General features: G+C 43.2%; 1 protein-coding gene across 1 annotated transcript in view; it reads right to left on the bottom strand.

Annotated features, from left to right (window-relative positions):
- Positions 1-13,452: 13,452 nt before the first annotated feature.
- The window catches only part of Eps8 (epidermal growth factor receptor pathway substrate 8), a 98,382-nt gene continuing 95,782 nt past the window's right edge, over positions 13,453-16,052 (bottom strand). The window contains 1 exon segment of the mRNA XM_041632983.1: positions 13,453-14,895. Coding sequence (XP_041488917.1) covers positions 14,782-14,895 — 114 coding nt within the window. The 3' untranslated portion in view covers positions 13,453-14,781.

The raw sequence follows: 16,052 nt of genomic DNA on the forward strand, positions 1-16,052 counted from the left end.
AGTGCTAAACCCCTTATATCATCGTTTATTACTAAACCTTTTGTATCATAGTTTATTAACTTCCAACTGACATTCTCGCGGTAGAATGTCCATTTTCCACATGCTGAAATTGAGAAGCAACTGGATCAAGAGGCCGTGCCAGCCAAATGACAACACATGCTGGACTGTGAAGAGGAACACCTAAGAATCTGACCCAGCTCTGTCCACCCTCAGAGCCATTTTCCCTACCACTGCTTCCCCGTCACACCCGACACCTATAAAACTCTAATCGGGCAGAATTACTAGCTTCATCTCCAGGTAATAATATAGGACAACTTTTCCACTTGAAAAAGAGTTGGGCATTTGTTCCAGTTTCCTTCTCTGTCACTGTGATTAAACCAGAACCTTCCTGCTGATGGTGCAATTCCCGGAGCAAGGACCTGTTTGTCTGACTCAGTGATGTGTCCTCCGCTCTAGTCCAGTGTGTGGCGTGACGGGTACCAGTAAATGAGACCTGAGTCAACATGTGAGGTTGTAACCTTGCCTCTGTCCACAGTCGGCGCACATTCCCATGTGTTTCTGCAGGACCTTTGGCCTCTTAGTCCTTCCTCCCTGTCCCTTGGAGTCTGTTGAAGAAGGGACCACTTGCTGGTTCCCAGCTGCCTGGCTAGCTTAGATCGGAAATAACCACACAGAAACTGTATTAATTAAATTACTGTTTGGCCCATTAGTTCTAGATTCTTACTGGCTAACTCATATTAATTTTATCCATTTCTATTAACCTGTATATTGCCACGTGGCTGTGGCTTACTGGCTAAAGTTCCCAGCGTCTGTCTCCTGCTGCTCCATCACTTCTCTCTGACTCTGCCCTTCTTTCTCCCAGCATACAGCCTAGCTTTTCCCGCATAGTTCTGTTCTTCCCTGCCATAGGCTCAAAGCAGTTCTTTATTAACCAATAAAAGCAACACATAGACAGAAGGACCTCCCACACCAGGAGTCCCTCACTGGACAGGACCTCACGTAGGAGAGAAAAGGGTGTATTTTAGCTTACTTCTCTAGAGGGACAGAAGAGTCCATGATGGCAGGGAAGGCATGGCCTGGCAGTTAGAAAGCAGAGAGATCACATCTCACCCCCACACAGGAAGCAGCAGAAAGAGAGAACAAGAAGTAGAAGAGGCCATAAAACCTCAAAACCCACCCCCAGTGATGTGCTTCCTCCAGCAAGGCTCCACCTCCTAAAGTTTCCATAAATGCCCAAACAGCATGACCCACTGAGGACAAGTGTTCAAATCCATGAGCCTACGGGAGACATTCCTTATTCAAAACACAGCATCATTTATCCGTGGCCCATGCCATTTTTGGAACTAAGGAAAGGGCTGTGGTTCAGGAGACAGATGCTGCAAGGTCCCTGCTTTAGGGAGTTTACACTCTACCATGGAAAAACAAAGGAGAAAACAAGGACCTCGTGTGTTATTGATGCCAGTATAAAAACACACAGCATCTAGCGTGGGTCCCAGGGAAGCAGTGGGTTTGTTTAGTTCCTGGAAAAGTCAGTAAAAAATAAAATAAAAAAACTACACTCACACATTGAAGTCTTAAAGAGTGCAGTCATGGTCAGCCACACACATGACACATGTTACCTCTGCATTCAGCAAATATCCAGACATAGGGACCCAAGTGGGTGGCCAGACCCACCCTGCCCCTACCCCTGAATCTTGGGCCACTCCGTAGCATCTGAAGTATTTATTATAACTTCAGGTACAAAATGGCCCCTGCAGCTCAGCTGGGGTCATGTGACTGGCTTCTGACCAATGGGAAGATTCCTGGATCCCTGAGTCACAACATGGACTAAGGACACCTACTTGCCTATGTGTCATTGAGATGCTGCCAGCCGCATGGTCATTAAGATTGTCGGTTGTCATGCGCAGCAAGCAACCAGCACTTCATTTGCATGGCATCAACTAATAGTACAGTTTTCATTTTTCAGGACAATGATGTATAAACAATACAATTCTCAAAAGGCAGATGAAACAGCCATGCAATGCAAACCCATGATACTTACCAAGGATGGAGGGAAAGACCAGAAACCACCCTCCTCCAGATTAACTCTCTTAATTTTTGTGCTGCTTTCTAAATCTTCTCACAAAGTCAAAACTCCCAGGAGACCCTGTAGAATGTACATAAGGCTGTTGTTGGCTTTGGTTCAGACTCCTGGGTCACTGCACTTCAGACTGATTTTGTGTTGGAAGCCCCAACACAAAGGAAGCCATGAACTTTTAACATGTCAGGCAGTGTGCAGTAGCCCAGACTGCTGTGTCGTAACTTTTCTGGGAAGGGAGTTCCAGCCCAGTGTAGGAGCTCACTGCCAGAGGATGCAAAATCTTTCTTCGGTTCTAAGAACACTCAGAAAGTCCTAAGTGCTATTTCAAGTAGAAGTTGTACCTGTTGCCTCTGTCACAATAGGAAGCATGGAGTGGCGAGGGCTCAGCAGGAAGAGCCTCTAATGCTCTTTATGAGGACCTCGGTTTGGTTTTGAGCACCCACATCAGGTGGCTCACAATAACCTATAACTCCAGCTCCAGGGGATCTGAAGCCCTCTTCTGGTCTCTGTGGGCAGTGCAGTCATGTGCACATACCCACACAAAAACACAAAATTAAAAATAAGCTTTACAATGAGGACACAAAGTTGGTGGATATGGAACTGGGTGGGGATCTGTGAGGAGTTTGGGGAGGTGTTGAATGTGATTAAAACACAATGTATGGAATTCCCAAAATATTCTCAATGGAAAAATTAAAAAGCACACCATCTTTAGAAACAAATATAAAAAATAGTGGTCTTAGAAGGGCTTCTTGGTGTCTTCCGTCACACTTTATTCTACTGCCTTTAACCGGAAGTCTGGCAAGCACCATGTGAGCGGCTAGCCGTGTAATGAAAAATGGTTACTGTGGGTGGGAAGGCTCCGCTGGCTCTGTTGTGGGATCGATGAGGTGTCAGGGTGACAGAACTTGTCTCAGTGTGTCATTGTCAACTCAGGATGCTGTAACAAGGCAGCCTGCACTGAGCAGCTCTGGAAGTACAGGGTTCCACTTCTCACAACTCAGGATGCTGTAATAGGACAACCTGCACTGAGCAGCTCAGGAGGTACAGGGTTCCACTTCTCACAACTCAGGATGCTGTAATAGGACAACCTGCACTGAGCAGCTATGGAAGTACAGGGTTCCACTTCTCACAACTCAGGATGCTGTAATAGGACAACCTGCACTGAGCAGCTCAGGAGGTACAGGGTTCCACTTCTCACAACTCAGGATGATGTAATAGGACAACCTGGACTGAGCAGCTCAGGAGGTACAGGGTTCCACTTCTCACCACTCAGGATGCTGTAATAGGACAACCTGGACTGAGCAGCTCAGGAGGTACAGGGTTCCACTTCTCACAACTCAGGATGCTGTAATAGGACAACCTGGACTGAGCAGCTCAGGAGGTACAGGGTTCCACTTCTCACAGACTGCTGGCTGACACGCGGAGTGAGAACGCCATCATGGTCAGTTCCAGTGAGCACCACTTACTGGCTTCTTGCTTTATCTTCACCAGGTATAGCAAGTGAGAGCTGTCTGGGGTCGTTTTATAGTGGCAATAATCCTAATACTAAGGGCTCTCATGACATAGCTACTTCCCAAAGTCCCGAATCCTAGTACTATAACATTGGGGGTGGTTTCAATGTATGAACTTAGAGTGTGGGCATGTTTAGCCCACCACACAAAATTTAAAAACATCATATGAGTCTAAAAACAATTCCTGGATTCATTTACAATAATCACGTGATTTCAGTTTACGCTAACCTCCTACTGTCTCCAAGTGTCATCCAGAACTTCTTTAATAGATTGATTAAAAAATCAATAAATAAACAAAAGCACCCAATACCTGAAATAGATAAGCTCTGGTCCTACAGGGCAATATCCCTCACAGTCATGGGCCTTGGGATATAAATTATAGACGTGTAGGGCCAAAGCATCACCCAGGCTTGGCTTTGGACTTTAATTCTCTGCTAGCACACGCTGCCCAACATGCGTCCAGTGTGCTCAGTCCACGCAACACATATGGGAAATGTTTCCCACAAAGCAATGCTGGGACCTGGTCTACACTGTGGTTGTGCAAATCATTTGTATGGATTCACTGTGTCAACACCACAATTCTTTTTAAAAGCTTACTAGCCTAGCATGGATGAAACTCTGGGTTTGATCCCCAGCACCATATAGTCCAGATGGGGTGGCATATGCCTGTGATCCTAGGACTCAGGAACTAGAAACAGGAAGATAAGACGTTTAAGTTCATCCCCTTTACACAGTAAATTCAAGGCCAATCTGGGCTCCATGAGGCTTCGTGTCAAAGAACAAATAAATGAATCATAACGGGCTAGCTAACAAAGCTCACTGCTTCTAGAAGAGGAAGCCGATGTGTACAGCCCTACTCTGTAAACACTCCTGGGTCAGGATAACAGTTGAGGCTTGGGGTAAGCAGGCACCATTTGTGAATGTCACTTAATCCTCCTCTGAGCCAGCTTCCTTGTTTGGTAACAGGAATACTAAAAGCTTCCTCTATGGCCTTGTGTGGAGGATTAAATGGAAAGCCCTGGGCACGGTGCCTGGTGGTTTGGGGGTGCAGAACTGGGTAATTAAGAAGCTCAGTCTGTGGAGTCACAGAGCCCTTTGGAAGTCACAGAAGTCACCTGCATTCTCCAAGCCCATGCGTGCGAGCGTGCGCGCGTGTGCGCGCACACACACACACACACACACACACACACACACACACACAAATATATATCTCCTTTCAGGAACTGCGGTAAAACATGAAATTGACCGTAGAGAGTACAGAACCAAATACGTGATGCTATTCCTCAGTATGTTTAGACCATGAAGCCATCCTGCTTCTTCTGCCCTGACATCTACTGGGTGAAAGTGCCCCACAGACTGCCCGCCCTATCAGCTCCTCACAGGCAAATCTACTGCAAGCATACCATTGGGTCTGTTTCCCAGGCAGTAACAACCTCCCCTCTCCCTGCTAAACCCTGCTGGACTTGGTGTAGGCAACCCCACGAGTCAAAGGTCCTGACTGTACCATGCCGCCTATGTGTATGGGAAAGTCCGTTGAACACAGGCTGCAAGAAGTTGGAAGCAAGCGGGCAATTGGAAAAAGGAGCTGTCTCTGTTTGTGTTCCATAAATCCCACCGTTCCACCACCCAAGCATAAAACAACAACAGTCATTCCACCATGCTTTATTTTATTTTATATTTTTTACAGCCGCAAGATTAATGAGTTGTCCAAACATCTGAATCCTGACCTATGGTGGACTGGTTCTGGAGATGAGGTAATAAACATCCTCGCACTGTTTTCCTGGTGTAGACTCCCCTCTCGTGTATTGACTACAGGGTACTGGATTATTAATGAGCCTCGACTTCTCACTTTGCACCGGCTGAGTTTTATGAGCCAGGAAACAGCCGCAGCCTCGCCTGAGCCTGAGGTCGAATAGCTCTGCTCACCCCCCTCATGCAAGTTTAATCCATCCTTCCGCCAGCTGCCTGCCTCCCAGGAGCTGGGCAGGACCCTCACATTGCGTTTACAGGATAAACAGCCTCGCAGCGTCTATCACAGCAAATGCTTATCTGTCCCATCGCGGGGACGTCGCGGGGACCTCGCGGGGACCTCGCGGGGAAGACGGAGCAAATCAGCTCATGTTGGTCCTGATTACTGGCATGTTATGTCGTGCATACTTTAATAAAGGAGTGTGGATCAAGCACGAAAGATAATTCTTCTCTCTAAACAAAATCAGGGTTTCCAACCGGCTGACAATCCCTGAAGATGGGAAAGGATGGCTAAGACTCAGAACTGGGTTTCCTGGCCTCACTATTTCCTAATGTGATCATCAATTGTCACTGTCAACTGATCAGACTTAAAATCATCTAGGAGACACACATTTAAGGCCTCTAGATGTGTCTTAGAGGTGTTTGTAGTAAGAAGAGCCACTGTGAATGTCGGTGGTGTCATCTCATGGGCCAGAATCCTGGAGTGAATAAAAGGAAAAACAAAAAAGGGAGGGGGGGATGAGCTGAACAACTCTCCAGCTGTTTTCTCACTTGGGGACAAAGTATCAGCTGCCTGAGGCTCCCGCTGCCGTGCCTTCCTCACCATGAAGGACTGTATCCCTTTAAACTGAGAGTCAAAACACACTCCTGTCCTTAAGTTATATATTAATTACTTTTCTGTTGCTTTGATAATACACCATGACCAAGGCAACTAAAGGAGAATTAGTTTACTTTGGGAAGTCCATAATGGCAGAGGAGGCAAGGCAGCAAGCAGGTGACTGGAGCAGGAAGCCCTGAAGGATCATATCTTCAACCACATACACTAAACAAATGCACAGAGAAGGAGGGAAAGGAAGGGAGGATGAAAGGATAGGAGGATGGGTAGGGAAGAAATGGAATAAGGCATGAGCTCCCAAAGCCCAGCCGCCAGTGACACAGTTCTTCTAGCAAGGCCAAACCTCCCCGTAACATCCCCAAATGTGTCACCATCTGGGGAACGAGTGTTCAAATGTATGAGTCTATGGCTGACATTCTCATTCAAACCAATACAAGTTGCTTTTGTTAGGTTATTTTGTTACATCAATATTGTTATATCATTGATTTTAAAAAGTAGCTGATATTCCACCAAACAATGAATACCATCTCTATTTGAAAATTCAGTTGTGAGGGCCTTATGAGGAGAGGAACGAAGTAACCACAGGTTTTCAAACATGGCTTCCAAAAGAGACAGGAGTTTCCCCACAGAACTCCATTCAATAGTATATTTTCAGCCAGTTTGGTGGTGAACGCTTCCAATTCCAGTACTCGAGAGGCTGAGGCAGGAGGATTACCATGAGTTCAAGCTCAGTCAGGGCAATGTGAGTCCCAGGACTACATAGCAAGGTTCTTTCCTAAGAATAAGGACATTTAATACAGTGGTCTGACTCCAGATAGAAGGTCTGCATGTTGAACAGGCATCCAATAGCTTAAGTTCAAATTAAGCTGCTCTTCTTTCTGGAGGACTTTATTTTAAATAAGCTATTTAGCTTACTGGAATTTTAATTTGCTCATTTATAAAGTGGGAATATGTATTAAAATATCAGCAAACATGAGTACAGTTAATGCCCTGATTGATAAGAATAAATGGCAGGACAGGGAGACTTAGTTTACTATACCAGATCAGAGCAGGGAACAACGAAACTGAGAAACAGAACAACCTGGACATTTTCACTTTCTGTATGTGTGTCTGTGTGTGCATGTAAATGTAGAGAGAGAGAGTCAGAGAGACAGAGACACAGAGAAAAACAGACAGAGAATGGCAAGGACATGCGCAGAGTGCATTTTGGGTTTTTTTGTTGTATTGACTGCAGAACCTTTAGCTCATTGTTGAGATAGTAATAACAGATACCAGGGTAACTGGAGTCTAGTTAGTATACAGCCAAGTATCAGGGAAATATTGTTCCTGGACTTTGCTACTCAGCCACCCAGAAAGCGGCACAACTGGTCCTAGTGTCTAGAACTACATAGAAAGCAAGGAGGAACCCTAACATCAGTCTAAGCAGGGGCCTCTGGGCCTTGTGGAGACCTGGCTCACTGGTTCATCTCCTCCCAGCTGCAGTCTCAAGGCCTGATACCTCAGTCTCCTTGGAAAGCACCTTGGCTCTTAGAGAGTCCCAGTACAAGTCGCCGACTTTTGCCCATTGGACAGGTAGCATATTAGACTTCTAAAGCATGGCAGTACATCCAGAAGTCCAGGCTCAAGGCCCAAATTATCTCAGGGCAACTGGTGGCCAGACCATTTTCCAATTAGGCAAAGTGTAATTCTTAGTAATTCACTACTTGTATAATTCTTGGAAATTATTTGCTTTATCCAAATTTTACTGGCTTCTTCATTTTCCAAGTCATTCACAAATGTGCTGAAATAAATCTCAACATTTTTTGTATGAGAAGTTGTTCTTCCTTTGGCTAAGCATGCCCTACTCCTTGATGAAAACATTCCATGACACAGAACCTTGAGCTCTGGCGTATCTCCTGCTCTCAATTCCCAGGAGGCAGTGCTGTACAAATAGACTCTGAAAGCAAAGAAAAGGGTGTGGGAATCAAGATTAAGAGAAATGTGCTGTGGGATAATGCTCTTGAACACTGTAAAGATTTGTTACTCATGGGCCAGTAACCAGGCAGGAAGAATAGACAGAGTGACCAGAATAAGAGAATTCTGGGAAGAGAAAAGGCAGAGATACAGTCACCAACCAGATGCAGAGGAAGCACAATGAGAATACCTTACTAAGAAAAGGTACCAAGCCATGTGGCTAAACATAGACAAGAATTACGGGTTAATTTAAGTTGCATGAGCTAGTTACTAATAAGGCTGAGCTAATAGGCCAAACAGTTTATAATTAATGTAAGCCTCTGTGTGTTTCTTTGGAACTGAACAGCTGCAGGACTAGGCAGGACAGAAACTTCCATCTACAAATGGTGCCCAAATGTTTGGGAATAATTTCCACATAAAGCCTGAGAAAGTTTTTAAAAAAGAATTCTAGACAGACAAGAACAGAATCAAGCAAAGCTTCTTGGTAACCGTCTTTTCTCTGGTAGGCTCTGTTTGCTGGCAGTGAGAAGAGATGTGGCTCTTTTAAGAGAGGCTTCCCGACTCAGCATTAGCAGCAAAAACCTTGCAGTTCTTTTAAGAGGCCTGCTACCAAACACTTAAATGGTGTTGTGAGCAGCTGGCATCATGCTTCGTGGTGGTAGCATGGACCACAGAGTTGTAGTAATAAATGTGACTCCCACCAGGACCTCCACCATGAATCTAAACTCAAAAAGCTAAGGAATAGGGGTGGAGCCAGCTGCCAAAGCCACAGTTGTGTTTAAAAACATATGTAGGTTTGGGGGAGAAAAGAAAAGGTATAAAGTCCTTTTTAAAAAAGAAAGAGAGTAGTTGGATGTGGTGGCACACACCTTCGATCTCAGTACTTGGGAGGCAGAGGTAGGCAGATTTCTGTGAGTTTGAGGCCAATCTGGTCTACAGAGTGAGTTCAAAGACAGTCAAAGATACACAGAGAAACCCTGTCTCAAATAATCTAAAATTAAAAAGATAAAAATAGACAGTTTTAAAAAAAGCCACACAAAGATGAAAAATATACAGAAATTCTGAATACTGTACATTATTGTGTTGTCTTTAAATTGTTTGCTGAGAAAGGAGCAACAGCTGCTAAAAGACATTTGTTTATAAATGCTGCTGGATTAATCTAATCCATATATTTTGAAAATTCTTTGACTTTAAATTTTAAGTCAAAAGATGTTACTTTGAAGATGAATTTTTGCTTTTGTTTCCACCAGAGATGAGAGGCTTTGGATCATTCTGGGCTAAGAAAAATAAGGTTTGGTCATAGAAGACCCCTGAAGAATCTCCAGTGGGAACCAATGGCCCAGATGATCCAACATTTTAGAGCACTTCTGTTGTAGTTTCCTCTGAGTTCCACATCCAGAACATCTTCAAGGCTGCTGGCTAAGATTATCCAGTCTCACAAAATACTCCAATCAGGAATTGACCTTAATCCTAAATTTTCTTTGAGTCCCCATAAGATTACCAGCACCCCTAATCAGCAGGAAGTGTCCTGGAAAACTATGCCCACATTCCCAAAAATGAATTATGGATATTTGTTTTTGATTAGCATGTTGTTTGCAAATTGTTATAGATAATGGTCAGGAATAAAAGCTAAGCAAAGGAGACTAGATTCAGGGCCTTGTTTTGAAAAAAAGGGAGAAATGCTGTGGGATAATGCTCTTGTACACTGTAAAGATTTGTCACTTGTATTGGTTTAAAAAAACACTAATTGGCCAGTAGCCAGGAAGGAAGGGTGAACAGACTAGGAGAATTCTGGGAAGCTGAAAGACAGAGGCACTGTTGCAAGCCAGATTCAGAGGAAGCAAGATGAGTTTGCTTTACTGAGAAAAGGTACCAACCAGGCCGCGTGGCTAAACATAGACAAGAATTATGGGTTAATTTAAGTTGTAAAAGCTGGTTAATAATAAGCCTGAGCTAATAGGCCAAACAGTTTATAATTAATATAAGCCTCTGTGTGTTTCTCTGGGACTGAACAACTGCAGGACTGGGCAGGACAGAAACTTCCCTCTACAGAAAAGAATGGTGGGGAAATGGGACACATACTATAACTGAGTCTGGGGCCTGTAGAACATTACCCTTCTCTAGACATCACCTATAGTGAGCACAGCTGATGATCTCAATATGGATTGCTTGCCTTACAAAATGAAAAAGTTATCTGAGCCTGGCCTGGTAGGACAACTTACTAGGAGAATGAAGCTAGAGGCTCACAAGATCATGGTCTATCTGAACAACATAGGGGGTTCATGGCTGGCCTGGGTAGCTTGGCTGAGAAATTGTCTCAAAACGAAAATACAAGGGGACATATATTCATGAGCAAAATCTTAACAAACAAACAGTTTTACAACCTCATTCATAAGGGACATTGACTTTTTGCCTGTGGGTTCTCTGTCTGGCTCTGGTGTGAGGAAAATGGAGGTCTCATAGAATGAACTAAGCAAGGTTTCACTCTTCAGGATTTTGAAGTTTTAGAATTTGTCTACTTTTCAAGTATTCAATAAAATATGCCAGTAGAGCCATCATTCACAGATGATTTCATTGGGGCAATACTTTCTGAGAAATTTCTGCACCCTGATAAGCCTCCCTGCTGACATAGCAATCCAAATAAGACCAACTAAAATCAAATTAGAAAAAGCCCAGGTTTAATGGATACAATGCTTCTGGATGGTTTTCCAATCTCCCTGAGAGGAAATGGGGGAGGAAGACTTCAAAACCACGTTTGTTTTCTGGGGGCAGTATAAATATCCTGTGGGAATAGTCTTGAGCATCTCTGGGAGAGGGTTCATCATTTGGTGGGCTTTCTGAGATGCAGCAGGGTTTAGAGAGGAATGAGGGAGCTTGGGATGAAGTTTCACCTGTACGACCCAAACTCTTTGGGTATATGGATTCCAGGGACTGAGATGAAGCTTCCACCAGAACATCCCAGACTCTTTGGGTGTATGGATGGTGTTCAGATGCTGTTATGCCCCAATTACGGAGTCCCCCAAAAACCAACTAGGAGACTGAGTCCTGTATGTGAAAGCAAAGAGCACTTATTCATATTCAAGTTATAACTCAGACTCTTTGTGTGATATAGAGATGAATACTTTGCATTGGTATGAATCTTGGTCTACTGCTACAAATTTAAAGTAAATTCTGTTATATGTATATTTCTGCTCTTGATTAAGGTATTGTTTTTGTGCACCTCATTTAAAAATGTGATGTATAATTAAGAAATATAAGTTAACAGAGTCATCTATAATAGTAGTCAAGCTTGTAGTCATGTTAGTTAGACTTTCTAGATGTACAGAGATGTATTTCAGATGGATAGGCATTCTTCAAACCTTTCAAAGACTAACAGAATATGGCATTTAAAACGTTTTAATAGCTTAAGACTTTTCATGATAATGAGACACGTCTGCTTCTGACAACACCAGTTACTTGAAGAGGAAGATGGGCATTGAAGAGGCTCCTTATGGAGTTTCTTAGCCATTTGGGCATGAAACTGCTCTTGCCTGGACTGCTTGATGAACTGGACATCCAGGATCCACAGAGAAATGACTGCTGAACTTGCCTAAAGGTAAGACCATCCTTCAGGGTTCCAGCTTAATGAAAGAGTCTGCCAGACATTCTGCAGGATACAGAAGAAAGTGACTAACAAACTGCCAATACAGGCTGAACTGTCTTTGAAATTTCCTGCTTCATGGAAAAGTCTGCTGGATACTATGGGCCAGTAGGCTGAATATGGGTGCCCTAACAGTACAGAAGAACTTTGAGTGACTGTCCCAGTAGTGAGATGTTCCTGTCAATTCTAGAGTTTTGGCAGTTGCTTACAATGAACTTATTGTTTATTTAGGTAATATTATATTCTTTTGGAGTCTTTGACAGAGTTGAAGAATTTAGTTTTATTTGTTATAATAAAAGATAAAGTAGATATAAATATTGTACCTGTAGTTCTTGTTTGATACCTGTTTTGTTATATGTAATTTTACTATGTTAAAGTTAAAACCTTCTTTTTTATTTAAACAGAAAAGGGGAGGGGATGTGGGATTTCCCTCTATGTGTTATGAATATCATTGGTTAATAAAGGAACTGCTTTGGGCCTATAGCAGAGCTATAGGGGAACAGAGATAGGTGGGGAAAACTAAACTGAATGCTGGGAGGAAGGAGGCAGAGTCAGAGAGAAGCCATGAAGTCCAATCAGAGCCAGATGGAACTTCAGCCTGTAAGCCACAGCCACATGGAGATACACAGATTAATAGAAATGAGTTATATTAAGATGTAAGAGTTAGCCAATAAAAAACTAGAGCTAATGGGCCAAGCAGTGATTTAAATAATATAGTTTAATTTAATTTAAATAATATAGTTTCTATGTGATTATTTTGGTTCTGGGTGGCTGGGACAAACAAACAAGCAACCTTCCTACAATATTTGAGTGTCCAATGTAATGGTACTCCATTGAGGGTGGGGTTTTTATAATAGCAGAGGTTGGGGTGAGGGATTTCTAAGGTTCAGGACCCCTGATTGGCTGACATTTGTCTAGGGGTGTTCTGGCAAAAGTGATTGGTGTGCTGGCAGATGATGCCATCTATAATGGTTGGAACATTGGGAATTTCCTTTTGGTAGTCTGTTCCTGAGTGGTGGCTGGATGGCCTCAGTTAGTGGTCTTTCTTGGAACCATGTATTGCCTTAGGGTAAACTACTGAAACTTGAGCCTCTATTGAGCTTGTCATGGCTGGGTCCTATAGATGCCAGGTGCTGGGGGGAAGCTTCCACAGAACATCCCAGACTCTTTAGGTATACAGATATGAGTCACAACAATTCTATGTTGGGCCTGTTACTTCCCAACCAGGTCATCTAAGTATTTTGATTTTGATTTTGCTCTACAGATTTTTTTTTTTTTTGTCAACGAAGGCAGGGTTTATAGAATGTAAGAGATCTAACTGGATTCTCCTTTGTCACCTCACAACTGCTCGGGATGATGGGGAGACAGATGGGTGGTGAAGGCTGCTATTCCCTTCATCATCTTTGCAAATTTGGTCCCTAGGAAGCTGCTCTCTGTCACTGCAGATTTCCAGATACACATTTGCTTGGAGCAGTGATAAAAAACAAATACAGAGCGTATGAGTTTTCATTCTCGGTAGCAATTGTGGCTTGATGATAGACAATGTGGACCAGGGGAGCATGGGATAGCATCCTAGGTCATGCTCTACAGACACACACTGAGGCCTTCTTCTTGTGTAAGGGACATCTGCTCTCATTCTGTTAACCCAAGTGCCCAGTGTACAAAGCAAACATTTTCGTGTGGACGAGATAGAAGCTATTTATTAATATACAGCAAATACTGTTTATTGCAGACTCTTTCCAGCCGACTCAAGTGAAAAAGGCACTATGAAAAATTAATGAATCTAGATAATCTCTCTAAATGGATTTATGTTAAAATATACAACATTCTTACATAACATCTTTTTTATAAATGTGAAATAATATTACATTTAATGACAAAATTGTGTTTCCAAAAATAACATTTGTTGAAGGTTAGCTATTTTTCTTCTATCTAGATTCTTTCATGGGGTTAAGGTACATGTAAATTAAGTGTCCCTTGTTACACAGATAAAACACATAAAATGGCCCCATATCCTTTTACTACTTATATCAATATTTATAACTGAGGCTTTCATTAAGCAAAATACTGTAATAAACAGCAGCGTGGGCTACTCTGAGTGATTGTGAATGTATGTGACTTCTTCCCACTTGTGCTTTCTCATATTTAATTACACAGTATACATAATAAGCAGAATTTAAACTAAATCAAAGCATAATCTATGCAAGATTTTGCAACTGACAGAGCTTCGAGGAACAAAGCATTTTGAGAACGTACTATAGTCTCCTATCTGCACGTTCAAGGTCTGGCTATATTGTACAGTTCATTCAAATGTGCTATTTTTAAACGGTTGGCATTAAGAACTTTAAATACACCTAAATACGCTGTCATTAGGTATGTCAGAGGAGAGACCTAAAGTAGGCAGAGGGTAGTCTCACTGAGCCTCCTCCCTGGATGACAGGCACCCCAGTCACAGAGAGCTGAGTGGGTAGACTTAGTCATCAATGGCCCTATCTTTTCCTTGTTGCAGTGAGTAAATTTTCCATTGCCAAAATTACCCAACATAGATCACCAGATGAGGGTGGGAGAATTAATGGAGCGAAGGGAAGTGTACCTTAGGAAAATGGAAAAAAGTGCTTCCCAAGGTCAAAACAGTCTCATCCTTTTCTTTTTAGTTTAAATTATCTTTAAAATTGTTTTAATGACACTTGTTAATTCTGTATGGCGGTGAGAGGACAACTTGGAAAAGCTAGCTCTCTCCATCTACCACATAGGTCCAGGGACTCGAACTCAGGTCATTGGGCTTGGCAGCAAGTACTTTTACCAGCCGAACAACCAACCTCACCTGCCCACATCTCAGTTTTTAATCAAAACAATGGGCCAAGAAGCAGCAAGTCCTCTGTTTACTCAATACACACTGTTTCCTTCTATGGCGATAATTTACATAGACCAGGCCAAGCGATTCGACATTCCCTTCAAGGCTTCTTAAAACAAAGCATGTCCAACAAAGCCAAGACTGACGGTGTCCAACCAATCAGTGACTGCTTCCTTCATCAAATGACTCTACTCCCGAGTCGCTGGCAGCAGCACTGATCTTCTCCTGACGCCTCCTCATGATTTCTTGTAACTCAGAGCTTCCGTTACTGTCCTGAAAAATAGACATAGAGCCGACAACATAGTTAATGGTGTGTGTGATGGCTGTACCCATCATATCACAGCTACTGGTGTGTGTGGTGGCTGTACCCATCAAATCACAGCTACTGGCATGTGTGGTGGCTTCTCACTAATATTTTTTTCTCTTTCCTTTGAGGTAGGATTTTACCATATGGCTCAGGCGGCCCTGAAACTCATAGAGCCCCTTCTGCCTCTTCCTCTTAAGTACTGAGACTAAAAGGGTATGCCACCATACCCAACTCCACCTTAGTTTTTGAGACAGAATCTCAGACTACACCTAAGGCTCACTGATGTGGGATTCCCCTCTTTATGCTGTAAATACCACTAGTTAATGAACAAAGCTGCTTTGGCCTACAGCAGGGCAGAACTGATTAAGGCAGGAATTCCAAGCAGATAGAGGAAAAGAGAAGGCAGAGCCAAGGAGCCACGTAGCTGCTGGAGGAAAAAGACACCCATGTGCTGGCATCAGTAAACCATGAGCCTCATGGTAAAATACAAAATAATAAAAATGGGTTAATTTAAGATAGAAGAGCTAGCTAAAAAGGTGCCAAAGCTATTGGCCAAGCAGTAATTTAATTAATACAGTTTCTGTGTAATTATTTCTGGTCTGGGAAGCTGGGAACGAATGAGTGGGCTTCAACTACAGCTCACTGGTCTGTTGGCCTGGCCATTCCTAGGAATCTTCCTGTCTGTGCTTCCCCCGTGCTTACACAGCCATGTCTACCTTTCACCTGGGCACTCGAGAGCTAAGCTAGGGTCTTCATGATTATAACAATCACATTATCAAATGAACCATCTTTTCACACCTTCCAAAGAAGGTCAGTCAAGCAAGGCACTCGTTTCCACTGAGAGATTTTAAAGGGTGTCTTCGGAACACATCATTTCCCTTCCGAAAACTCTGCCCCTCTGATCGTGCCAGCTTTTCTCTCTTCCAAGGTCTCCCTACAATCCCTGAGGACCTTGTCCTTATTTCCTCCTCTGATGACTGAAAGCTCTGGTAACAAGTGGGGGTGTGGTGTGGTGAGAAACTATGTGAAGAACTGGATCCAAGAAAGTGGTGAGGAGGGAAAGTAGCCAAGAAGCTCTTGGAAACTGTATCAGTCAAATCCCAGAAGTATCAGGAAGTAGGCC

The sequence above is a fragment of the Microtus oregoni genome, unplaced genomic scaffold, assembly GCF_018167655.1.
Source record: "Microtus oregoni isolate MIOR12 unplaced genomic scaffold, Mior012 000002F_ref0000024, whole genome shotgun sequence".
In the NCBI taxonomy this organism is placed as follows: domain Eukaryota; kingdom Metazoa; phylum Chordata; class Mammalia; order Rodentia; family Cricetidae; genus Microtus; species Microtus oregoni.